The 26455-nt window shown below is 33.1% G+C and overlaps 1 protein-coding gene across 3 annotated transcripts in view; it reads right to left on the bottom strand.

Annotated features, from left to right (window-relative positions):
- ELP4 (elongator acetyltransferase complex subunit 4) overlaps positions 1 to 26455 on the bottom strand; it is a 226676-nt gene that overhangs the window by 158094 nt on the left and 42127 nt on the right. For all 3 annotated transcript variants that reach the window (XM_036860381.1, XM_036860382.1, XM_036860383.1), the window contains exons 4-5: positions 14855 to 14983; positions 5424 to 5563 (exon numbers count right to left, since the gene is read on the bottom strand). In XM_036860381.1, the coding sequence (XP_036716276.1) occupies positions 5424 to 5563; positions 14855 to 14983 (269 nt within the window). The remainder of the gene's footprint in view (positions 1 to 5423; positions 5564 to 14854; positions 14984 to 26455) is intronic.

Below are 26455 nucleotides of genomic sequence, written 5' to 3'. Positions count from 1 at the left end.
CATTAAAGGTTTGAGCCAGAGTAGTGATAAGAGCTGACTTATGTTGTAAAACTGTACTGTCTAACAAGATAGCCACTAGTCACATATAGCTACTTACATTTAAATTAATTAAAATAAAATAAAAATTTCAGTGCCACATTTCAAATGCTCATCATCAGTTGCATGTGGCTAGTGGCTGCTATTTTGAACAGCACATAGAAAATTGCCATCCTTGAAGAAAGTTCTATTGGACAACACTACGTTAAAAAGTTCATGAGGGTTGTTTTGGAGAAAAATAGGAGCCACCAAGGAGCAGGGAGCAAGACTAATTAGGAGGCTATTCCAAGAGTCCTGGCAAGAAATGTGGGTGACTTAGGTTAGCGTGGTAGAGGTAAAGGTTGCAAGAAGTGATCAGGATCTGGATATACTGAAGATACGATTGACATGATTTGCTTATAGATTGAATGTAGGGAGTGAGAGAGAGAAAGGAGTCAAGGGTCAACGATTACTTTACTGAAGGAAGAATAGAAATATGGAAGGAGACACATAAATAAGAGACAGTATGTCTATGGGGAACACGACTGGGATTAGGAATGTGGGAATAAGGTGGAAAATAACAAAACAAAACACATGGATACCAATGAAAATAGCATGCTAGAATGATCAACTAAATTCCATGTACCCAAAGGCCCCCTTGAAGGACAGAAAGAAGAAAGAAAGACAAACATATAAGCAAGTCATTTCTCTTCATTGGTCAAAATGAGGTTCAGGATAATAGTTCTCCCTCTAAAGTTTCAGATACTATCTTTTGACTTTAATTATATCACCCACAGATAAGTAGATAGGTAAAATCCCTCCTTACACTTACATCTTCCTTTCCCCTAGCTCTGAGATTTGATTAATATATCATTTACTATATTCTTTTAATAGAGTAGTTCATAGTATACTTCTATAACTTTATGACTTCTGTTCTGAACTTTTAATCTTACCTAGAAGTTCTCTTTCAAAATTCCTTTCTCGTGAGTGAATTTTCTGCTTGTAACTTCTAAATATATTGTGGTTCTCTGCTTCTCAATCTGAGATCTGTATTTTTGAAATAAAATATACTCTTACATGGCTATGTTTCAGTTGCCCAGTTTCATCCCACTAAATCTTTGTGCTAAGAACAAGACTATAGTTAATTTGAGTTATTACTATACTTTGTGCATTGATTCACTAATTCATTAACTATCAACTCAACACTTGTGTCCTAGATTCAGAGAATAAATAGATGAAAAAAGCATAACCCTTTCCTCAAGGATTTCCAATGCATGAGGGGGAAGATAAGAATGTAGACAAGACAAATTATTAAGTGTAATGAGATTAGTGTTCTGACAGAAGTATGAACAAAGGAATACTAGTAGGAATGTATGGGAAGCATAGCTACAATTTGTCTAGGAAGATACTACAGAGGCTTATATAGAGGTTCCATTTACTCTGGTAAAGAGACTTGGCAGGATAAAAAAAAAATGAAAAAAATGACTCCTAAAATCTTAAGTAATATTCCTATCCGCTTTCCACTGTTTTTCCACTAGAAATTCTCCTAGGAAGATAACTAGTTCTCTCAGAATTCAGTTCGTTCAACTTAATACAAAACTTTTAGCTACTACTAGCTATTGTTAGCGTAGATATGCAAAAGTAAAATCTTCAATTTCAAAGAAACATATCAAAAAATCATTCTATTTACTGCCAACTTTATGGAAACTCAATATTCAAGACCTAACATATCTATAATTTAAAAAGTAACATTTTACAATATAGTAGGTGTATTAGTTGGCTTGGGGTACTAGAACAAAATACTGGGTGGCTTAAACACCAGGAATTTATTTTGTTGCAGTTCTGGAGACTAGAAGTCCAAGATCATGGTGCTGGCAGGTTTAGTGTTGAGCTGCAGATGGTCACCTTCTCGCTGTGAGCTCACATGGCTTTTCCTGGGTGTTTACTCAAGAAGAGAGTGGGGAGCTCGGTGTTTCTCCCTCTTTTTCTTAAGGACACCAATCCTATCAGACCAGGGCTCCACCCTCATGACCTCATCTAACTCTAATTAACTCCCAGAGCCCCCATCTCCAAATATTGGGACTAGGGCTTCATCACATATATTTGGCAGGGGGTGGGGTGGACACAAACATTCAGTCTGTAACAGTTGAATAAGCAGTATGTTAGTAGATTCGTTAATAAATAATAAATAATGACAATGTCTTTCTAGTGAGGAAACAGAACTGTGCTTGGGCATACCTGTTAGCAAAGCTTACTTCAAAACAAAGTCAAATTTTAAATTTGTAGACTACCAACTTATTCTCAAAATCAGTTTTTCTATCATTGTTTTATGATTGAGATTATCAGATTTATAACAGTGAAATATCAAAACAAAATTATCTGGGTAATATTATTGTGATATATCTCAGGTTTTTATACCTAGGCTTCAACTTGAAAGTTTAAACTATATGTATGAACATTTTCCATTGGCAAACCTACCAATAATTTTAAATTAGTTAGTGTAGATTTTAAATGACCTTCAGTTTTTCTTACTGTAAAAAAATCTTTATATGTTTAGGGGCTTCCCTGGTGGCGCAGTGGTTGAGAGTCTGCCTGCCAATGCAGGGGACACGGGTTCGAGCCCTGGTCTGGGAAGATCCCACATGCCGCGGAGCGGCTGGGCCCGTGAGCCACAATTACTGAGCCTGTGCGTCTGCAGCCTGTGCTCCGCAACGGGAGAGCCTGCGATGGTGAGAGGCCCGCGCACCGCGATGAAGAGTGGCCCCCACTTGCCGCAACTAGAGGAAGCCCTCGCACAGAAACGAAGACCCAACACAGCCATAAATAAATAAATAAATAAATAAAAATTTAAAAAAAAAAAAAAAAAAAAAAAATCTTTATATGTTTCAACAGTGCCTTTAGAAGTTATAAAATTATATATTATATCCTCACACACAATAGTGGGACACAGCTATATCCTCTAGTCTTAATTATAGGAAAAGTAAGGACAACTGTAAGGCTTAGCTTTATTGTTTTATAAATGAACCAGTAAAGTTCATTTTAGTGAAATGAGCACACGCTTTTCATAAATTAAAATAAACCTCACATGGTAAAGTACCCATTTTCAAAATTAATTTAATTACATGTTTAAAGTTTAATTACATTTAATTAAGCATTTAAGTTTAATATGAAATAAATGAATTATCAGTTAACTACTATGAAATGAAATACTGCCCTGGTAATTAAAATCTATAAATTTTCCTGTTCCATGCAAAGCTGTTAGTTCTCAAAAATATTCTTAAAATATACTTTAAAGACTATATTTCCACATCCAATAAGGTTTAATTTTTCTGGTGCCCAGCTTTGTGTGCTGTACAGTTACTGCAGCAGTAAATGGAGACAGCCTGGTATAGAAAAGAGAGCAGAGGGTTTTGGATACTTGGGTTTGGGTGTCTGCTTAGTCACCCAGAGCCTGAAACAGTGGCAAAGCTGCTCATTGTCTCTGACCTCAAGTTTCCTATAAAGTGGGGATAATATTGCTTCTCTTGGAGGGTTGTTGGGAGGATTCAATGAGATATCCCACAGTCAAATGCCTGGAACAGTGCCTGACACTGAACAGAAAATTGAGAAATGTTAATTCCCTCCTCTCTTTAGTTGCTGAACAAATGAAAAACACTTTGTACTTTCCGACTTAAAGAAAGCTTTATCCTTAATTTTTTTTTAAATTACAAAAGTTACACTATATTATTTTTCATGTATTTACATCATACTTAATGTACATTTTTCATTTTTCATTTCCCTAAGTACTCCATGAATGGAGGCAGTACAGACAGCATTACTGCTAACACAGATTTTTTTAAGTCAGAAAGAACTGACTTTGAATCTGGGTTCCATGATTTATTATTTGACAAATCATGGAAACACTATTTTGACCTATTTCCCAAGTGTACGTATATGTATGTCTGGTTCAGTGAATGACAAAAATTAGGAACTAGTATAATCAATATAATCATTCAAACTTAATAAAAAATTAGTGATATAGGAAGGACAGGTGGTATTCCTCCTAGAACCCCCATACCCCGCCCCTATTTTTCAAAAGAGGATATTTATTTTCACTGAATTTAAGGGATTTGCCCAAGAGTAACAGTAGGATGAACTCAGTACCAGAACCCAGATTTTTAATTTCTTTATCAGTGCTCTTTACTATACAACACAAGAAGATAAAGGTGAAGGACACCAAAGTCCTTTGAAGCAGTAAGGCAAAGAAAAAAGAGAGGGATCTTCTGACTTAGGTTAATCCTGGTTTGATCACTTAATAGTTGAGGCTCAGATAAATCACCTCTGTGAATTTTGGTATGTTTTCCTGGAAAATGGGAACACTGTACAAACTTTTATAGGACTGATACAAGGATTACACTAGATAACAAATGTAGAGTATGTAGTAGAGTGATTGACACATAGCAGTCATTCATTAATGGCAGCTATTAACACTAAAGCATCATCAAAGCACCACTTTCGGTAAGTCTCCAGCCATATGGACTGGAGAATACACTAATAAATAATTTTTTTGGAAAGAGATTTAATAAAAATTAATAGGATAGTCTCCACTAAATTTTCAGGTAATATTTCTGGGAAAGAGACTCTAGATTTTTAAGTCATTTCCATGCACAACTTCCTATCTATTAAATTTCCATTTAATAACTCATTTCACTTTGAAAATAAAGGTTTTACAGTGCGAAAGAAAACAGAGGCAACAACCTATTCTGTGAATTACCTTCCCTTGATCCAACTGCAATAAGAATTGAAATTAAATATTCCTAATACTTTATAAATCATTCAATGTCAAGTACTGTAATTTTCAGAGTTGTGCTTTAATAGTTAGTAACACTATATGTTGTTATTTTATTACTTAAAACTTTTCATTGCAAAACTCAAACCCTAAATTCTCTTGTTATCTAAAAAAATACAGATTATTTTATTTACAGCATAACTAGAAGTAGAAAGCCTTAATAAATAAAATATTGGAAAACATGTACTTGTTTACTTTCTGAAAGAGCATGTATCAAAAAACATGGAGCAAAAGCATGATTTTATACTATTTTCAATGCTATTATTATCAATAAGCAATATTTAGGTATCCATGTGCATTTAGGGCTGAAAGACCCTAATATAGAACTATTTCACATTTTATTGAAAATAAAAACAGCAGGTATTGTAAATTTGGTATCCAGATTTTTCAAGTTGCAAATTAAGAGTAATAGTAGGTCCAACAGTTACAGGATGAGAAAGAGAAGAAAACCACATATAATGAAATAATATGAAACATGTACAATTAAGGTTACATATTATACAGAAAACATTTATTAGGATATGTATCTTTAAATATGCATTCTTTCAAAGACTGTGGTAAATTGAAATCATTAACTTACCAGGGTTCTACATTAAGAGTTGATGATATTTTTTCTGGAAGAAAAAATCCATGCCATTTTGAAGCCTCAATTAGTTCTTGTGGTATCCTTTTTGATACATCATAATAGTGACCAAATCTTGAAGATGATACCGGTCTAGCCTGATAAGAAAACCCATATTGGTTGTTAAAAATTTTTCTTTAAACCGCAATTTATTTATCCTACATTCAGCAAAATTCTGATATATTTATGCATTTTAATGCAAATAAGGAAGAGCTGATATACATAGGCTTATTAAATTTCAAAGAAGCATGCAACAATCTTTATTATTATAAACTATTGATAGTTAGAAATCAACCTTTAAATCTCCCAGGTATCTTCACTCCTGGTGGTTCCCTAAGTTTGATAAGAAATTGAACACCTCTTTGCCTTTATACTATACCTTCCTCAGTTCAAAAATTTTATATACATAACTCAATTAACATTTAAGACTTCAAGTTTTAAAAATAAAATAAATTTACAGTTACTAAGAATGAAAAGAAAACTTAAGCCACACTATTTCATTGCTGAGGGGCCCAAAAGAAACTAGCTATTTATATACATTAAACTGAGCATCATTTAAAAACTAAATTCTCATAAGACCATGTGTATATATAGTATTCAAAACTTCTTACAAACCTAAAATTGAGCTAACAGTATAAAATATACTGGGATATTCCAGATAGGAACAAGGTACATGATACAGTGGGAGAATGTACATAAGCTCTAATAGTTAAACCAGAAACCTGGCATATTCATGAGTTCATTGATAATTCCTCTTTTGTGCCCTCTACAACAATTTCTCCAACCAATTATCTTTCTTATAAGAAACTCTAATAACTATTGATGCTGAATTTAATTACATAGGATAGTTGAAGCCCAGTAATATAACATTATTATTACATTACTTTGAATGGACTCTGGGCTGATTTCTTTCATTCATCACATTAGAAATATATCTCTATCCAAATATACCTCTATTCAAAGTTGAACTAGTAACAGATTCCACCTGGCAATAGTTTCTAATAAAATCTCTGATCTAAATTTACTTAACTTCCACTGTCTTGAATGCTACAAAACAGACAAGTTTCAGAACATTCAACAAAACTAGATAATCTTTACAGACGCTGAAGAACTATACACAGTAGGTTCTTAACTTATTTTACTAAGTAACTGGCAACTTCGAAATTTAGAGAAGAAAGAGACATTTGCTTGACACTAGATATTTGCATTTTAAGACTTCAAGAATTCATATTCTTAAATGCCTACAAACATCAAATTATATAGTAATAGAGAATTAAAAAATTAAAGTCTAATAGAAACATTATTCTCAGATTCAGAATCTGAGGGTTTGACATTTATTTTCTAGATAAAATAGCTGTTCATTCCTCCATAAGGTACAGTTTATTTTCATTAATGAAAGAGACCTATCAGTTGGCTTAATCTAATCTTTTCAATACAATATAAACAGAAGTATGGTTTCAAAAACATGATTTGTCTATTTGCCACGAAAAGTAACTGACAAATACATTATGTCACATTAAAATTTGTCTCTTAAAAATAGGATGTAAAGTTTTTAAATGTAAAGTTATTAGTCTAAAGCAATTTAAACAAGGTCTGTTCTTTGGCCTATAATCTATTCTTTATCCGGATTATAGTTCAGAATGTTTTTACTGCAATCTCTGCTAGAGCTCATCTTTTTATTGTGTAAGTCCAAACCCCCTTAATGTTTTAGAAAGGCCTTGACTAACTGAACTTTGATCTGATGTCTTCATTGAGAAAAACACCAGGTTGCCCATTTCAGATGCAAATCCCCCTAAGGCCCAATAGAATTTAGTAAAGACAGCAAAAAAGAAGAAACAAGAAGTTTCCAGGATCCTCTTTGAGAATCCTGGGGCACACTGGTGTCCTTAATCCACACTGCTGCATGGATTAAGGTAGGTGATAACCTTTCCTGATTCAAAAGAATAAGCAGAGTGCCTACAAACTGGGTGGAGACTAGGATTTGGTAATAATAAAACACCATGCAATAAAAGCTTGGTCTATGTCAGAAGCCTCTGAAAAGGCCTCAATGTACCACATTCCCAGGCCTAGTAGGGAAGCTTGCAAAAGCCTACCTGAATCAAATAAGCATGAATAATCTATTTTGGCGGACTGGCCATGGGGAGAGAGAAAGAAAGAGAGACTTTTCGCTTCTTTTAAGTTTGAGTTAATAAATTTATTAGTGGACTGAAGGTTCTTGAAATCCTATGCACTTGGAGAAATATGCTAAATTGCCAAGAAGCAAAGTATGCTTTTTAAGTTGCCGTCTCTATCAATGTTTCTAATTATAATATTAAAGTAATAGAAATCTCAGATTTGGGATGAATCAAGGCAGAAAGTTGATTTCATGCTGTGACAGTTTACATATAGAACACAAATAATTAATCAAAATGTAAAAATAAATTTGGAAGCTTTTCTTATTACAACTAAATTATTAATTTTTTAGAAATTAAGATTAGATAGGGCAACTAAAATATTCACAAGGTAGACACTAACCATTTTATCAATGAAGAAAAACTTCAATGCTTCAATAAAAAATGAAAATTAAAATTAAATATACTCTTACAGGAAAAACAATTTTGTAAGTTTTTTTCTGCCCAACACACATAGCATTAACATATCATCAGATAACTGGAATGCTGTGAAATCTTCTGAGGCTTAGAATTGTAAAACAAAGACTTAAAATATTTCCTCTAAAAAAGGTCATTAAATGCTTTAAATATAATAATAATAATAGTAGTAGTAGCAGTAGTAGTAATGGTAATCCATGAAAACCTATCAACTTCCTGAAAAAGTAAATTCATTAAAAAAAATTAAACTATCATCAATAACTATTCCATTTACTCAGTTTGATAAGACACGTTGCTTTAGTTTTACATTATGAAAACTTCTATTTCACATTCATAAACTACCCTTTAACTTTGTCAACTGTGGAAGAGAGTAAAATGGAATGGTTCAATAAAAATTTACTAGGCTAAAGGAAAATGAACTCTGATGGGGGTTCAGGAGGAGCACAGAGCAACAAAACAATACCATCCCTCAACTTAAGTATGTTAGAAAGAAAGAAAAATTTCAGAGAAAAGTTGCACCACAAATAAACAGTCTAAATAAGACATTTTCTTATTATTGTTATCATTTCTTGTTTCTCAGTATGGCATAACAGAAAGCAAGAACCCAAATGGTTACTAAACCATTTTGAGCCTCAGTTCAATCACCAGAAATCAGAGCTAATAATAACTATTTCACTAGGCTGTTGTGAGAATCTAATGCAATACTGGAAATGAATATTTTGTAAATTATAAAGCGCTACATAAATATTATTAATTATTATTATTGTGTCATGATTCACCAGAGAATCAGAAGATCCATCACTATCCTTTGCAATTACATTGCTTTATTGGAAAAATGGTATTTGTTGTCATCTACAACATGCACACATCTATCACAGGACTGTTGTAGCTGAACCAGTAAGATGGAAATTCAAAGTGTAATGAGGATTTACTATAATAAAGATCTAATATGCTGTCATAAATTGATGGAGCCATTGTAGGCCTTGGTAGTAGAGCTCTACAATATTGAAAAAATTAAGTCTCAGAACATGCTGTAGGCTATGAATTCTTGGGGTGAAGACGGAATAGGGTTTGATGATTGGATAGGAAAGAAGGAGGCATGGTCATCTAAGAGAGAAAATCAAAATCACAGGATGAGGGAAGGTAGGCTTCTAAAAACTACACATGCCTCCAATAGGAAGAAGCACTACTTTATGCTTTACTGAGCTACTGTTATTTATTTAGGTGTACATGTTCTTATCCTTTTTTGCATTCCCTAAATGGGAATATGACTACACTCTTAGGACCTGGTGATGACTTGTATTAAGAGGCATCTCTGATAATCAACCGAACACCTTTCTGTTACATTATGTTTTGGACTACTTGTTTAATCTTCACTCATAATAGTGTTAACTATAGTTTGTCCCAAGTAAAATACAGAAAACCAGGGTTTTACTGTTGTTGTTTTTAAAATGATAATGGCAAGGTAAGGTCTGGATTTATAAAGTAGATAATGATGAGTGATCCTCAAAGTCTACTCACTCTTGGCAAATCATCATATATAAAATTTCTGTGACAGGCAAATATACAGGCTAGTGACATTTCAAAGAAAAGCAAAGAAGCCAGAGATGATTCTGTTTTCTAAACTAGACAGAACTTACTTGTAAATACTAGTAAACTTAAGTTTGACCATTGACTGTAAATTCAAAATAAGATGCTAATTTATGTGTATTAATTAATACAACTTGACTCACTTTAACATTTAATTCACATACTATATGTCATTCACTCCTGTATTCAACAAATAACTACTGAGCACCTACCATATGCCAGTAAAACAAAATAGTAAAAGTCTTTTTCTCTCATTGGTTCACACTCTAGTAGGAGGAGATGGATGATATATTATCTGCTAGATGATGGCAAGTACCCTGAAGAGAAATATGGTGGTGAAAGGGGATGAGAGAAAGAGAGAGAGGTTTTATTTTATACAGAGTGACAAAGGAAGACATTCCCGATAAAGTGATATTTTAAGGGAGTCCTGAAGAAAATGGGAAAATAAGTCATCTGGAGAACATCATTGTAAGAGTATAATTTTTAAAACACTGAAGCTGTAAGCCTTGAAAACTGAGGCTTATGTGTTAATGTGTAACCTCTGAGAAGTTTACCCCCATAGTAACAACTGCAAGCACACCATACTCTAAAAGTAAAAACAGAGCAAGCAGTATTTACTCATATGTGAAAGGGGGCAGGAATGGCATCTGTAATTACAATACAGAAGGAAACAATTAACTATAAAGAAACAAAGAACTTTCTCCCCAAGTTTAAACAGATTTTATAAGAAGCAGCAAGAAAAAAAGGCTTAAAGTTTCAATCACTTGCATTTTCACTGACAATTTCACTTCAGGAATGTTAGTGACCAACGAAAAGACCAAAACCTAGCTGAGATAAAAGTAAAAATAAAAGAAATGGAAGATATAAGTATTTTATATGATCTAAAACTGAATTGGTATATTGTCTTTACACAAAAGTTAAATTCAACTTAGAGCTTAAGTTCTTAATGACTTTCAGAACATACCAGCAGAAAAACTTAGAAATACAGTCACTCTTTACAAAAGAGTCACCCTTAAGCCCAGTTACTTAAATGAATCTGCCAGATTAAAGGCATGAAGTTCTTTGCTATTAGGGTTCTCAGGTGCTAGTCCCTACATTGCTTGTCTGTTTTAATCTTTATAAATTAACTCACATTTTCCCAAGCAGAATAACTACATTTATTCTGGCCTCTTGTACCCAGTTCTCAATCACATTCTAAGCTATGCCTGCAACAAATTCTGATTACATACAGCTTCCTTTTACTTTTTAATACAAATGTATGGTTTTCTACTGTCCACATACACTGTAATTTATTTAACTAGTTGCTTACTGATGGACATTTAGGTTATTTCCAATCTTCTATTATTAAAAAAATATGCCTCATAAGTAGGTCATACATAATTCATTGTACATCTGAGTAAATATATTCATGATGTAAATTTCCAAAAGAATCAAAGGGTATACGTTTTTGTAATTTTGAAGGATACTGCCAAATTACCCTCCACGGAAGCTGTACCTATTTACATTTTTACCAGCAAAGTATGAGAGTACTAGTTTCTTCCCACCTTTGCTAATTTAGTGTCTTACCAAACATTTTAGATTATTGACAATCTAATAATAGAAAAATGGCAGGCAGTATAGTTTTAATGTGCATTTCTTTTATTATAATTGAAATTTGGCATCTGTTCTTGTATGTTTAAGGACTACCTAAGTTTCTTTTTTACTTTTTTCCTGTTTTTAAAAATTTAGCTAGTGGACTATTCCTTATTCTACTATATGAGTTGCAAATAACCCCTCTCCAATTTGCAGTTTGTTCACAGTCATTTAAATAAATCACACTTAAAAATGATACTATTCAAATAGCTTTCCCATTTAAATTAGAACAATTTACCACTGCTTAATATCCACCTATTACAACACATTTTATACTTGGTACACAGTTGATGATTAATCAATATTTTCTGACTGAATGAATAAATGGCATTAACATAGGTGCTGGAGATACAACAGAAAATATAATAAAACAAGCTCTCTGTCCTCTAGAGAATTCTGTCTGGTGGAGAAAAGAATTATACAACCAAATAACTATAAAACAATGTAGAGAAGTACTCTAAAATGCATGTGGTGCTATGGAAACAAATATAAGAAATTAGATAATAACATATCATTTGCCCTTGGAGAAGGATGAGTTGAATAAGAAAGTGAAAAGCATCACCAGCAGAAATAAAAGCAATTCACAAAGAGCAGTTCTCATAGGATGGGCGAATATAGTGTTTTATATACACACAGGACAGAGACTAAAAAGGTAGGCTTGGATTAGGTGGTATAAATCTTGTATACAACTTGAGAAGTTTATATTTCATATTGCGGGTTTATAATGGGTTTCATCTCACATTCTAATTCTTATAAACTGGTAGTGACCACCCAGACCCTCTGCAGAGAATTCTAAGGCTATGTCTAAGGTTGGCAGGAAGGTAATGTGATTGACAGTCTGCCATGCATTTAGAAGGGGGCAGGAAACAGGAAACCAAATTAGGCATTTTCAGTTAAGGGGTGTTATAAACATATTTCTGTACTTGGGAAAGGTAACGCTGATGTCAATGTGGAAGACTAGAGAAGTGTGGAGTATGGGAATTGTCTTATTCAGATAGAATTTCCCCCTCTTTTCTACCAGTATGATCATGTCTGGTAGACATTAAAGTGTTCTGAAAAATGAATGAAGGAAACAATCAAATGGAGGGGCCTTCAATAGGAGCAGAGTTCATAAGCTTTATTTAGTAGGCAGATTTAGTGACATATGTTTTGACTTCTCAGAAAATTTCCCCTCACATCCTGTCTCTTAGTTTATCCTAGGCAGGAGAGGTTACCAGACAGCTTGAAAATGTAATGGTTGAAAATGAAATGTACAAGAATAAAAACAGTAATTCCAAAGAACCACTACTTATATTGAATATTTATGGGTAACTATACTAGATAGAAATGGCTTAATTAGTTCACTTACTCTGTCTTGCAACCCTAGAATAAAAGATTCTATAGGGAGATTATGGAAGAAATGCAATAATCTATTTGGGTAAAAAAAAAAAGCAAACCATAATTTTATTTTTAGGAAATATCATCCCATTTACAATAGCATCAAAAACAATAAAATACTTAGGAGTAAATTTAACCAAGGAGGTGAAAGATCTCTACTCTGAAAGCTACAAGACATTGATGAAAGAAATTGAAGAAGACACAAATAAATGGAAAGGTATTCCATGTTCATGGGTTGGGAGAATTAATATTGTTAAAATGTTAATACTACCAAAAGCCATTTATAGATTCAATGCAATCCCTATCAAGATTCTAATGTCATTTTTTACGGAAGTAGAAAAAAACACTACTAAAATTTATATGAAACCACAAAAGACCCCAAAAAGCCAAAGAAATTTTGAGAGAGAAGAACAAGGCAGAAGGCATTATACTTCCTGATTTCAAGCTATACTATAAAGCTATATTAATCAAAACAGTATGATACTGACATAAAAACAGAAAAATAGACCAGTGGAACAGACTTGAAAACCCAGAAATAAACCCAAGCATATATGGTCAACTAACGTTTGACAAGGTAGCCAAGAATATTCAATAGAGAAAAGACATTCTCTTCAATAAATGGTGCTGGGATAATTGGATATTCACATGTAAAAGAATGAAACTGGACCCCTATCTTACTCTACTCACAAAAATTAACTTGAAACGCATTAAAGACTTAAATGTAAGACCTGCAACCATGAAACTCCTAGAAGAAAACACAGGAATAAAGCTCCTTGACATGGGTCTTGGTAATAAGTTTTTGGATATGACACCTACAGCATATGCAACAAAATAAAAAATAAACAAGTATGTCTATATCAAATTAAAAAGCTTCTGTACAGCCAAAGAAACCATCAATGAAGTGAAAAGATAACCTATGGAATGGGAAAAGTTTTTTGCAAACCATGTATCTGATAAGGGGTTAATATCCAAAATATATTTAAAAACTCACATAACTCAATAGTAAAAAAACCCACTAACCCAATTTAAAAATGGACAACGGACCTGAATAAACATTTTTCCAAAGACAATATTAAAAAGGCCAACAGGTACATGAAAATATGCTCAACAACACTAGTCATTAGGGAAATGCAAATTAAAACCACAATGTTAAGTTGTTAAAATAATCACCTCACACCTGTTAGAACAGCCATCATGGAAAAGATAAGAGACAACAAATGCTGGCATGGATGTGGAGAAAAGGGAACCCTTGTGCAATGTTGGTGGAATTGTAAATTGGTGCAGTGATTATGGAAAATAGTATGGAGGATCCTCAAAAAATTAAAAATAGAACTACCATATGATCTAGCAACTCCACTTCTGGGAATATATTCAAAGGCAATGAAAACACTAACTCAAAAAGGTATCTGCAACCCCATGTTCATAGCAGCTTTATTTACAAAGTGTCAATTGATGGATAAATGAATAAAGAAGTTGTGAGATATATATAATGAAATATTGTTTAGTCATAAAAAATGAGGAAATCTTGCCATTTGCAACAAGGATGGAACTTAGCGGCACTATGCTAAGTGAAATAAGTCAGACAGAGAAAGACAAATAATGTTTGATCTCACTTACATGTGTAATCTAAAAACAAAACAAAATAAAACAGAAACTAACTTACAGAAAAAAGAGATTAGACGTTGGGTACCAGAGGCAGAGGGTAGTGGGAGGGAGAACTGGAGGAAGGTGGTTAAAAGTTACAAATTTCCAGTTATAAGGTAAATAAGTACTAGGGATATAATGTACATGATGATGACTATAGCTAAGACTGTTGAATAATATATAGGAAAGTTAAGAGAGTAAATCCTAGCATTCTCATCACAAGTAGAAATTTTTTTTTCTTCTTTCTTTTCTTTTCATTTTATCTATATGAGATGATGGATGTTAACTCAACCTACTCTAGCAGTCATTTCACAACATATGTAAATCAAACCACCATGCTGTATACTTTAAGCTTATACAGTGACATACGTCAATTATTTCAGAATAAAACTGGGAAAATGTCATCTTGATAAGATACTTTACAAATGAAATAACTAATTATTTAAATAAACAAATATACATTGTATTACATTTAAAGAGTAACAAGTATACCACAAGAGATCCTGTAAAATGAAAACAAATATATTTGCAAATTTTAGAAATAGTTTATTGACTTGCCTCCATCTTGGGTAATAACTGGTAACGCCAAGCTATTTTCATCTTAATGTTAGATTCTGTTTTATGATTACATATGTCTTCATCACATTCTTTTTTACAATTATCATCAAGTAATGGTGCAGGAAGTTCCTAAGAAAACAGAATGACATATTACTGAGCATCTGTGGTAAAAAAAAAAAGTGATAATTTTCTTAAATCATAATATTAGCAATACTAGAACTTTCCAATGTATTAAAAATTGACACCTTCAAATTGATTTAAGCATAAAATCATGACAATATGGATATTTCTAAAGCAGAGAAAGAGGGTTTACATAATATTAAATGTGAAGTTTAATTTTTTACCAGTGAACTAGAATTTAAAGAAAATACTCACATTTTTATACTAGCAAAAATCAAATGCTATTGCAAGAGGCTATGATCATTAGAAAAATTTATACACTTCAAGCAAAGTCTAGAATTAGCACTTATGTATTACATGTAATTATTGTTATGTTTGCCACAAGGTAAAAATAAAGCATGCGCGTAATCTGTTTACTGGCTTGTAATTCTAGAATTCAAAAAACTCATTCACCAAAATAATGGGTGAAGTAACAACTAAGAATAAAGACATTTATTTTGCCCATATCAAACATTAGTTTTGCACCTGCAAGCCTATGATCTTCTTTTAACAATGAAAATAGAATTTAAAATCTCTGATTAAATGAAGAGACATTGAATTCCAATTTTCCTTTTCTTTCTTGGAAGCTGACCTACTACTGAGTGACCTACTGAGTGGCTACAAGAAAACATATAGAAACATGCTTTTGTGAAGAGGTACTATAGAAATAATCCAAAGAAAAAGGTACACATGTTTTTTGGAGAAGGAAAGCACAAGCAATAATTTTGTTTTTTATTAGCTAGAATCATAAAGATAATGTGGGGCATTTGGATTAGTAAACATAATCTTGTGCCACGTCATAAATTAGTCCAAGTTGCAACTTTTACTTTTCAGGATCAAATTTACTTATGCTTAGAATCATGTAAACTAATCACCTAGAAATACAGTAACCATCATATATCTTAGTCACCTCCTAAAAGATCTCAAAGCGGATTCACTCTATAATATATGCCACTATTAGAAACTAGTTGTATCATTAAAACTCTGAATACATCATTCCTAGCAAAGCATTAATCTCTTACAAAATATAAAGTAACTTATTTTTCCAATGGAAACAAATATTTGTGAGGCATATAGTTCAACCCAACACAGTAGTTATGAATTTGAATTCTGCATCCAGACTGTTTAGATTCAAATCTTGACTTTACAACTAGAGTTGTGTCTGTGGTTACGCTGACCACTAATAGCACCTCTATATGCCTCCACTGATTAATGGAAAAATGTAGATAATAGTATTTACTTCATTGGTTTGTTGTAAGTAATAAATGAGTTAAAAATGTAAATGCAGAGAATGGTACCTGCCACATGTTAAGCATTCAATAAAAGTTCGATTATGAGAATTCAAATAATTGTCTTAACTATTACTCAGAGCTGCACATTTTTGTATTGCCAATATTAGGCAATATTTAGCATAAATATTTGTGTTAACTTCTTTTCAATCTCAGGAACACTTACTAATAGTTATAACAAAGGTCACCCAAAACTGAACAACAAAAACATTGAAAAATTTTTTTGCAAAAGAGATGGAATGTATATTTTTAAAATGTATACCACACTTTCTTTCATTGATTAAACTATAACAATTTTGAATAGAAATGTTCTAACATTAAGGTGTATAGTATTAAAGAACTAGACCTAAAATATTAGAGACCTCATTAATACAGCTAACATATGTAAACAAAAAACAGGCAAGCATTTCCTTATATATCTTATTAAATATGCATCTACTCCTATGGTGGACATTTCACTATTTTAAAAACTGTTACAAGAAAGGTGAAAATTACAATGATTCTAATTTTAGTATTGATAAAACAGATGCTCATTTCCTAAAGCTAAGGATGAAAATGTTCAAAATATGTATAGAAAGTACACTCTAGTTACATCCATCCAAAGGTTATATATATAAGGTTTATATAAGGTTATATATATAAAGGTTTTCATATATATAAATAATAAATATATATATATATACATGTATATAGATATGTATCTTTAATTGAAATAAAATTCACATAAAACAAAATTCCTCATTTTAAGCATTTTAAAGTACACAGTTCAGTGATTTTTAGTATATTCAGAGTTATGCAAATATTACCACTTTCTACTTTCAGAACATTTTCATCACTCCCAAAAGAAACCGCATACTCACTAAGCAGTCACTCCCCATTCCCCCTTCTCCTAGTCCCTGGCAATCATTAATCTACTTTCTGTCCCTATGGTTTAGTCTATTCTGGACATTTCATATAAACAGAATTATATAACACATGGCCTTTTGTGTCTGGTTTCTTTCACTTAGCATGGTGTTTTCAAGGTTCATCTATGTTGTAGCATGTATGAATATTTCATTCTGTTTTATGACTCAATAATATTCCATTGTATGGATATGTCACATTTGTTTATCCATTCATCAACTGGTAGACATTTAGATTGTTCCCACTTTTTGGCTATTAAGACTAAAGTGGCTATGAATATTCATGCATGAGTTTTTCTGTGAACATATATTTCCAGTTCTCTTGGGTATATACCTAGGAGAAGAATTGCTGGGTCATAGGGGAGCTCTGTTCAACTTTTTGAGGAACTACAAAAATGTTTTCCACAGTGGCTGCACCATTTCATATTCCTACCAACGATGTTTGCAGGTTCCAATTTTTTCACATCCTCTCTAACACTTTTTCTTTTTTTTAAAATAGCTATCCTAGTGGGTGTGAAGTGGTATCTTATTGTGGTTTTGATTTGCATTTCACTAATGACTAATGATGTTGAGTATCTTTTCATGTGCTAGTCTTGGCCATTTGTATATCTTCCTTGGAAATATGTCTATATGTCCTTTGCCCATTTTTTAATTGGGTTGTTTATGTTGTTGAGTTGTGAGAGTTCTTTATTTATTCTGGGTATTAGACCCTTATCATGTACATGATTTACAGATATTTTCTCACATTCTGTGGTTTGTCTTTTTTACTTCTCAGCAGTGTCTTTTTTTTTTTTTTTAACATTTTTATTGGAGTATAATTGCTTTACAATGGTGTGTTAGTTTCTGCTTTATAACAAAGTGAATCAGTTATACATACACATATATCCCCATATCTCTTCCCTTTTGTGTCTCCCTCCCTCCCACCCTCCCTATCCCACCCTTCTAGCTGGTCACAAAGCACCGAGCTGATCTCCCTGTGCCATGCAACTGCTTCCCACTAGCTATCTATTTTACATTTGGTAGTATATATACGTCCATATATACACTACCACTCTCTCACTTTGTCCCAGCTTACACTTCCCCCTCCCTGTGTCCTCAAGTCCATTCTCTAGTAGGTCTGCGTCTTTATTCCCGTCTTGCCCCTAGGTTTTTCATGACTATTTATTTATTTGTTTTTTAGATTCCATATATATGTGTTATCAGCAGTGTCTTCTGATGCAAAAACTTTAATTTTGATGACGCCCAATTTATTGTTTTTTTTCTTTTGTTGCTTGTACTTTTGGTGTCATATTTAAGAAACTGTTGCCTAATCCAAGATCAAAGAAAACAAAGGTCAAAGAAAACAAAGGTCAAAGAAAACCTTTGTTTTCTTCTAAGAGTTTTAGATTTAGCACTTCCAGACAGAAAAAATAGAAAATACAGCAGAGGAAAATAGCAAAGAAAGAATCTAAGAGAAATTTCCAGAAGTGAAAAATATGACATTTTAGATTTAAAATCCTATGGAGTACTCAAACTGTGAATGAAAATAGACCTACATCAAAGCACATAATTCTGACATTTTAGAACAAGAGGAACAAAAGAAAATATCTGAAAAGCTTCCAGGGGTTGGGTGGGGACAGGTCAGGAATATGAATGGCATCAAACTTTGCAAACGCAACATTGGACTTTACAGAGGGAAGTTATTTCTAGCCTAGTGTTCTACAGTCAACCAAACTAATGTAAAATTTTCAGACGTACAAAATTTAAAAAAAAAAACAACTCTATCATCTCACACTTACCCTCTACTTCCATTCATTCTCAAAGGCAACTGCTAGGATGAAGAAGGGAAGCACCAGAATAACAGCTATGTAGACAGCCTAGAGAGCAAACAATCCATTTGGGAGAAGAAGATGGAGAAGTCTAGGGACATGATGCTTAAACACATTAGGGAGGAGTTTCAGGGCTTTAGCGGAAAGTTTGGAGATGAACTAATAATTGATACAGTTGAAAAAAATGAGGCAACGATTAACTTCAGAAAAAATAATTGGTGTACCAAAAAAGGGGATACAAATATAATTATAGAATGTTAAATACTGTAACGAATAAATTGACACAATGTAAACACTGAATAACTGACTTGACCAGGGAAGACAACTTAAATATACTGAAAGGAGAAACAGAGACATAAAGAGAATGTGTGGTATTAAATGAGAACTAAATCTTCATATTTTATCTATAAATAGACACAAAAACTTAAAAAAAAAAAGCAATACAGAAATAATAAGGCAAATAAGTGCCATAAGAAAGAGCTGATGGTGGTCTGTGCACACCCCACCAACTCCAAACTCATTTTTATATCAATATTAAAAGGAACACCTCCCACCAATGTTAGGCATTTCAAAACAATTTATTTTGCAGTATTGAGTGAGTTATGGAGTCTCAAAGGGCCAATTAGGTATACTATCTTTCTTCTAAGGAAAAACAGCTTAAATATTTCTTATTCCATGAAGTACTGTTTTTGTATTAAAACCATCAGATTAGAAGAGTGCTTGGTGCTTGAGACAAAGAAAGCTCTTTTGGGAATATCCATATATGATGATGACTATCCAATCCAAAAGACCCTCTCTGAAGTGAAGTTGCAACATTAAAGGAAAGAAATGAAGTAGAGGATATAGCAGTCTACCCCACTCCCCCCATCTCTCCTCTTCCATTTTATTAACTACAAATGTTTCTTCCTTGCAAACTGAATGTACATATTGCATTCACTACAAAATTCAACACAACAAAAAGCATGTGACTTTGTATCATTGCTAGCGTTGCCAGCATTATTCCTAGAGTAGTGTTTTAGAAGTCTCAACTTAAAAAAAAAGTCTATATAAAAATTCTTCATATGTCTTTATTTAGATAAAAAAGACTTCTCAAATTTCAGTGATTCCACTCCGAGTTGCTTAAGGGTAGGGACTATGTCTTAGTCTCTTTTCATCATTAACACCTGCTATGGACTGAATGTTTATGTCTTTGCAAATTCTTATGTTGAAACTCTAACCCTTTAATATTATAGTATTTGGAGATAAAGCCTTTAGGGAATTAAGGTTAAATGAGGTAATAAGGATGGGGCCATGATTCAATAGGATTAGTGTCCTTATAAGAAGAGACACTAGAGATTAAGCACTCTCTCTCTCCCCACACACGCAAAAAGGAGCAGTCATGTGAGCACACTGAAAAGGTGGCCAGCTACAAGTCAGAAAAAGAGCTATCACTAGAAACTGAATCAGCATGCACCTTAATCTTGGACTTCCCACCCTCCAGAACTGTGAGAAAATAAATTTCTGTGGTTTAAGCCACCCAGTGTCTGATATTTTGTTATGATAGCCCAAGGTGATGAAGATTTTGGTATTGAAAAGTGGTATGCTGCTGTATCAAATACGTAAAAATAGAAATGTGGCTTTGGAACTGGGTAATGGATAGAGGCTGATGAGTTTTGAGGTACATGCTACAATTATGGATGTTAAGTGTGATTCTGTTGAAGTTTCATAAGGAAATGAACATATTATTCGAAACTGGGGAAAGGTGATCCTTGTTATGAAGTGGCAAAAAACTTGGCTGAACTGTGTTCTACTGTTTTGTGGAAGGTACAACTTGTGAGTGATGAAACTGAATATTTAGCTGAGGAGATTTCTAAACAAATTTCTGAACAGCTTGGTTCCTCCTGAATGCTTATAGTAAAATACAAAAGGAAAGAGATAAATTAAAGAAACTGATAAGCAAAAAGGAACCAGAACTTGAAGATTTGAAAAATTTTCAACCTATCAATATTGCAAAAAATAAGAAAGCTTGTTCTTAAAGTACACTAAGGGTTTGGCTGAATAATCATTTGATAAAGAGATCATGGGTACAACTCTTAGGCTTAATCAGCTATCTCACAGAAGCGAGGAATAGAGATGGGATTATACTAGTAGAGAGGCCGCCAGTTTGAACTAAAGGGACTACAGAAGGCAAGATGGAATTAAGGAATTCTTTGACTTTACAGGACAAGATCACAGAGCTATTTGGTTTCAAACATGCACTATCCTTCAAGAAAAGGGACTTCCCTGGCAGTCCAGAGGTTAAGTCTTCGCCTCCCAATGCAGGTGGTGCAGGTTCGATCCCTGGTTGGGGAGCTAAGATCCCACATGCCTCATGGCCAAAAAAACCAAAACATAAAACAGAAGCAATATTGTAACAAATTCAATAAAGACTTTTAAAATGGTCCACATCAAAAAAACTTTAAAAAAAAAAAAGAAAGAAAAGAGAATAAGGACCCCAAAACTGATTCGGAGATCATCAGGGCTGCCACTCCCACCACAGGCCTGAAGTGCACAGGCCTGAGAGATAAGACTGCCCCCACCTCGGTTTACAAGGGTGCCCCGCCCAGCTGAAGGGGCATGATGTTTCTACCCCAGTGGGCCTAGAGGGCAGAGGATTGAACCAAAGAGACTTATTCTTGGGCCTTAAGATCTAATGAAATTTGCTTTGTTAAATTTTAGACTTGCTTGGGATCCATCAACCATTCCTTCTTTCTGATTTCTCCCTTGGATTTGGAATGTTTCTCCTATGCCTGTCCCACCACTGTATTATGGAAGCACATAACTTGCCTGGTTTCACAGGTTCACTATTGGTTTTTGGGTTGGACTAAATGTATTTTGCATGCAAGAAGAACATGTATTTTAGGGGGGGACACAAACATTCAGTCCATAACACAGTATCTGGCACACAATAAGCATTCAATAAATGTTTGAGGGTGAAATAAATGATCGCTAACAAATTTCTGTTTCCAATCATTCTGCAATTTCTGGGCCTAGATTTTTAACTGCCTTCTGAATATTCTACCTGAATGTTCGACTGCATGTCAAACTCAAAGTACATAATAAGTCAGGTTATTGTCTTTCATTCTTCTTTTCTCCCTTTCCCTCAGCTCTGCCTCCTCCTTACTTTCTCTACAATTATTTCCTCAGTCATTGAAGACTAGTTAATTCCCTCTCCTGGCTCAGGGCAGCATGCACCCATAGACCTCTCAGTTAACCCTTAAATATCTCAGAAAGAAGATATGATTGTACTTTGAACCTTCTTTCATACTATTCTCTTACAAAGTGGACAATGTGCGCACGAGAATTGTTAAAATAAAATTCAAAAAATGGTCACACCAAATGTTAAAAAGAAAGCAGGCAACTGGAATTCTTATACACTGCTGGTGAGAATGCAAAATTGCACAGGTACTTTAGAGCAGAGTCTGGAAATTTCTCTAAAAAGTGAACACTTTCAATATGATCCAGCAATTATCTTCTTAGGTATTTGCTAAAGAGAAATAAAAACATGTCCATACAAAGACATGTACGTGGATGTTCACACAACTTCATTTAATAGTCAAAAGTGGAAACCCAAATGTCCATCAACTGGTAAATGGCTAAAAAAATCAGTTAAAGAAAGAAACTCTACTGATATATATAGGAATATGGTTAACCTAAAAAGCATTATGTTAAGTGAAAGAAGCCAGGTACAAAATATTATATACTGCATGATTCCACATATGTAAAATTCTACAAAAAGCAAACTATAAAGATGGTAAGCAGATTAGAGGTTACTAGGGGCCAAGAAATAGATTAGCATTAGATATCTCAGCAACACTGGATTTTAAAAGACAAGGAAAAAATGTCTTCAAAATACGAGGAAATCTGATATTAAACCCAGAGTTCTCCATCCAGGAAAACTGCCTATTAACCATAAGTGCAAAATATTTTTTAAAAGGTATATAGTGTTTCAAAAGCTTACCTACAACAAAACTTTTCTGAAAAAATTATTTGAAGATATAATTCAGCAGTATAAAAAAGGAATAAAGAGGTAGAAAGTGTAAAAATAAAAAATGGTAACACTTTTTAATACAATGAAGACATATATATTGTTTATCAAGCATAAAATTTTTTTAATGTATTTTATTTTATATAACTGTTAGATGGCTGTCATAAAAAAGATAAGAGATAACAAGTTTTGGCAAGGATGTGAAGAAAAGGGAACCCTTGTACACTGTTGGTGGAAATGTAAATTGGTGCAGCCACTATGGAAAACGGTAATGGAAGTTCCTCAAAAAATTAAATATAGAACTACCATATGATCCAGCAATTTCACTTCTGGGTATATATCTGAAGGAAATGAAATCATTATGTCAAAGAGATATCTGTAGCCACATGTCACTGTAGCATTTTTTATAATAGTCAAGACATAGAAACAACGTAAGTATCAATCAAAAGATGAATGAAGAAAATGTTTTAGATATATAATATTATTCAGCCATAAAAAAAAATGAAAGGCAATCCTCCCATTTGTGACAACATGATGGACTTGAGGGCATCATGCTAACTGAAATAAGTCAGATGAAGAAAGATAAATGCTATATGAGCTCATTTATACGTGGGATCTAAAAAATCTGACCTCATAAAAACAGAGAATAGATTGGTGGTTGCCAGAAGCAGGGAAATGGGCAATGGTGGTCAAAAGGTACAAACTTCCAGTTATAAGATAAATAATTTCTGTACATGATAAAGGTACAGCATGGTGACTATAGTTAACAATACTGTATCGTATATTCGAAAGTTGCTGAGAGAGTAGATCTTAGAAGTTCTCATCAAAAGAAAAAAATTGTAACTGTGAGGTGATGGATGTTAACTAAACTTATTGTGGTAGTTATTCCACAATATATACATATACCCAAACATTATGTTGTGCACCTTAAAATATACGTTATATGTCAATTACATCTCAATAAAACTGGTGGGAAAAAAAACTTGCTGCGAAGAGAATAAAAAGCAGAACAAGAAAGTTAAGGACTAAACATGAAGAAAAGGAAGGAACTAAAAATGTGACATGATACTGAGGAATGGAGGGAATGTAAGAAATGAAATCCATTTTCCTGTTCTCTTCAAGTGAAAATGAATGATTAGATATACCAAGAAATGACATTTTGGGGGAAAAAAATATTCTGGTACTTTTGTCTTCTAATATTCAGAAATTTCTGTAAGAGTTTGTATTCAATATGTTGTTAAATTTGTAAGCCCTAAAATTTTTGAAGTATGCCATCACCTACCCTGCTCACGGTGAATCATTGACCCTATCAGAGATGACCACTGTATCTGTAATCTCTACCATTTGTTGCAATGCCTGTATCTAATCAAACAAAAAATTTAATTGATGTTTTGATAAAACGTCTATTTTGAGAGAATGCTAAGAATAAGCTCTTTAATAATCAACTATTACAGCCGTCAATCACAGATCAGCATCCTCCCTCATACTTTCGAAAATCCCCCGTCTTGATTTCTAACCCAGTGTACCAATAGAACACATCAAATATGGTTGTTATATCCTTGTTTCCTAAGAGGAAGAATATACATCAGATTTTTTGTTCTTTTCTGCAATGTGGTGCTTACAGTTCCCATACATTTGGTAACAAGGATCATAAATAAATAAAAATAAAAAGCAGGCATCATAAGTTCCCCACAGAAGATAGTATGGAAAGTATAAAGTGTCTCTCTTTTAATCAAATACATCAAGTTAGAAAATTAACAAGAATAAAGAAATTGGCAATACCTTTGGACAAAAACAACTATTTATTCGACTTTTTAAAAAAGCTATATGAAACGAAATTATTACAAACTTTCAATACCAAAGTATACTCCAGTATTTAAGTTTTATTTTTTTCACCAGAAACACTTATCCTTATCCATAAGATGCTGTAGATATATTTCTTCCCTTTTCAACTCATGTCATTCTGTGCTTACTGCTTTATTATTTTGTGGTCTTTGTTTTGGCAGATGCACAAGCAAAATCTGATTCCAACAGTTTGACCCTTCTCACTTTTTATGTTCTCTAGGGCATAATAAAACCCAAGATACAATCCCTCAGCAGTTAATGAAGCTTAACCTCCCACCCTCTTAATTACCAATGCATTACACCAACTATGGGCATCATATTCCTCTCTAAGCTATTTTACAATTCAGCAGAAGTACTACTGAGCTATTATGTAGCAACATAATCCATGCAGCATGAGAAATCCTTCTTAAAAATAAAATCTTTTGATCCTTGCAGGTTTTGGTAAGTGTATAATTAATACTACTTAAGCATTATGCATGTATTGGTAAGTATATTATACTGTATCAGTAAGTATATTACTTTGTTGACTTATGAGGGTTTTTGGAGGGAATACTTATTTTCTGAAAGTTGGAAAGAGAAACAAATCCAAAGATATTACTGATTATCATAATTTGAATACAAACATGGTCCAGATATTTAACCTGAATATTTATTTAGTAAAGGTATGTTCTCCACATTATCTTCATTTAACTATTCAAAAGTATGGGGGGAGGAGTGACTTTAATTGTTGAAAGCATTCAGAAATGTAGACTGCAGGGAGTAAGTTAGAAGGTCCTGGGGTGTAGTTGATGTTACATGTTTTTAAAACTCATAGATTTTAAGATTAGTAATGAGTGAATTATCTTGTTTTAAACCAAATGCAGTACAGATTAGGGGACATCTTAGTACAATTTCAGATATTTTTTCTTGAATATAAAGATAGAAAAATTACTGCTATTACAAGAAGGATGGTGAAAAACACTTTCACATCAGTATACAAAAATTATTTTAACTAAACTCCCAAGTTAAGCAACTGACAAAACTGATGCTTGTAATTTGGCAAGCAAATCACGTTTCTCCTTAAAATGTAAACCAGAAATGTGTTGAGAAGGCTGGACAAACCTCTCTTTCAATTTTCTTAACTAAGATAGAGGGAAGGAGCAGGATACATGAAGAAAAGGAAATGGAAGTCTGCACTAGAAGTATTCAGAAATGAAGAGAAAGAGTTGCATTAAGTTTAATAATAATAATAATATCTTCAATTAAATGCAAATATAATTTAATTATTTTAAAACATTACATTCTAAACCATCACATTTTTAAGAGCACCAGTCATAGAAGGATCTCAAAGCAATTTAGACATGTATTAACCTCTGAGTTCTACTGCAATCTAGTAGTGAGAATGGGAAAATGAGGTACAGGCAAATTTACATTCCTTATCTAGCAATATGCAATGCTAACATCATAAACAGCACTCCTAGTCTTGACCAAAGCAGCCACAGGTTTCAGTACTGTCTATTGATGGCATTGACTTAAAAGGAGTTTAAGCGGAAATGCACTGAGTGTCTTGGCATTCTGATATTAGCTTCTGTAATTATTTTCTCACATATATA

Source organism: Balaenoptera musculus, chromosome 8, assembly GCF_009873245.2.
Source record: "Balaenoptera musculus isolate JJ_BM4_2016_0621 chromosome 8, mBalMus1.pri.v3, whole genome shotgun sequence".
Classification (NCBI taxonomy): domain Eukaryota; kingdom Metazoa; phylum Chordata; class Mammalia; order Artiodactyla; family Balaenopteridae; genus Balaenoptera; species Balaenoptera musculus.
Note: the sequence above shows the minus strand (reverse complement) of the source record. Positions and strands in the feature narration are given on the sequence as shown.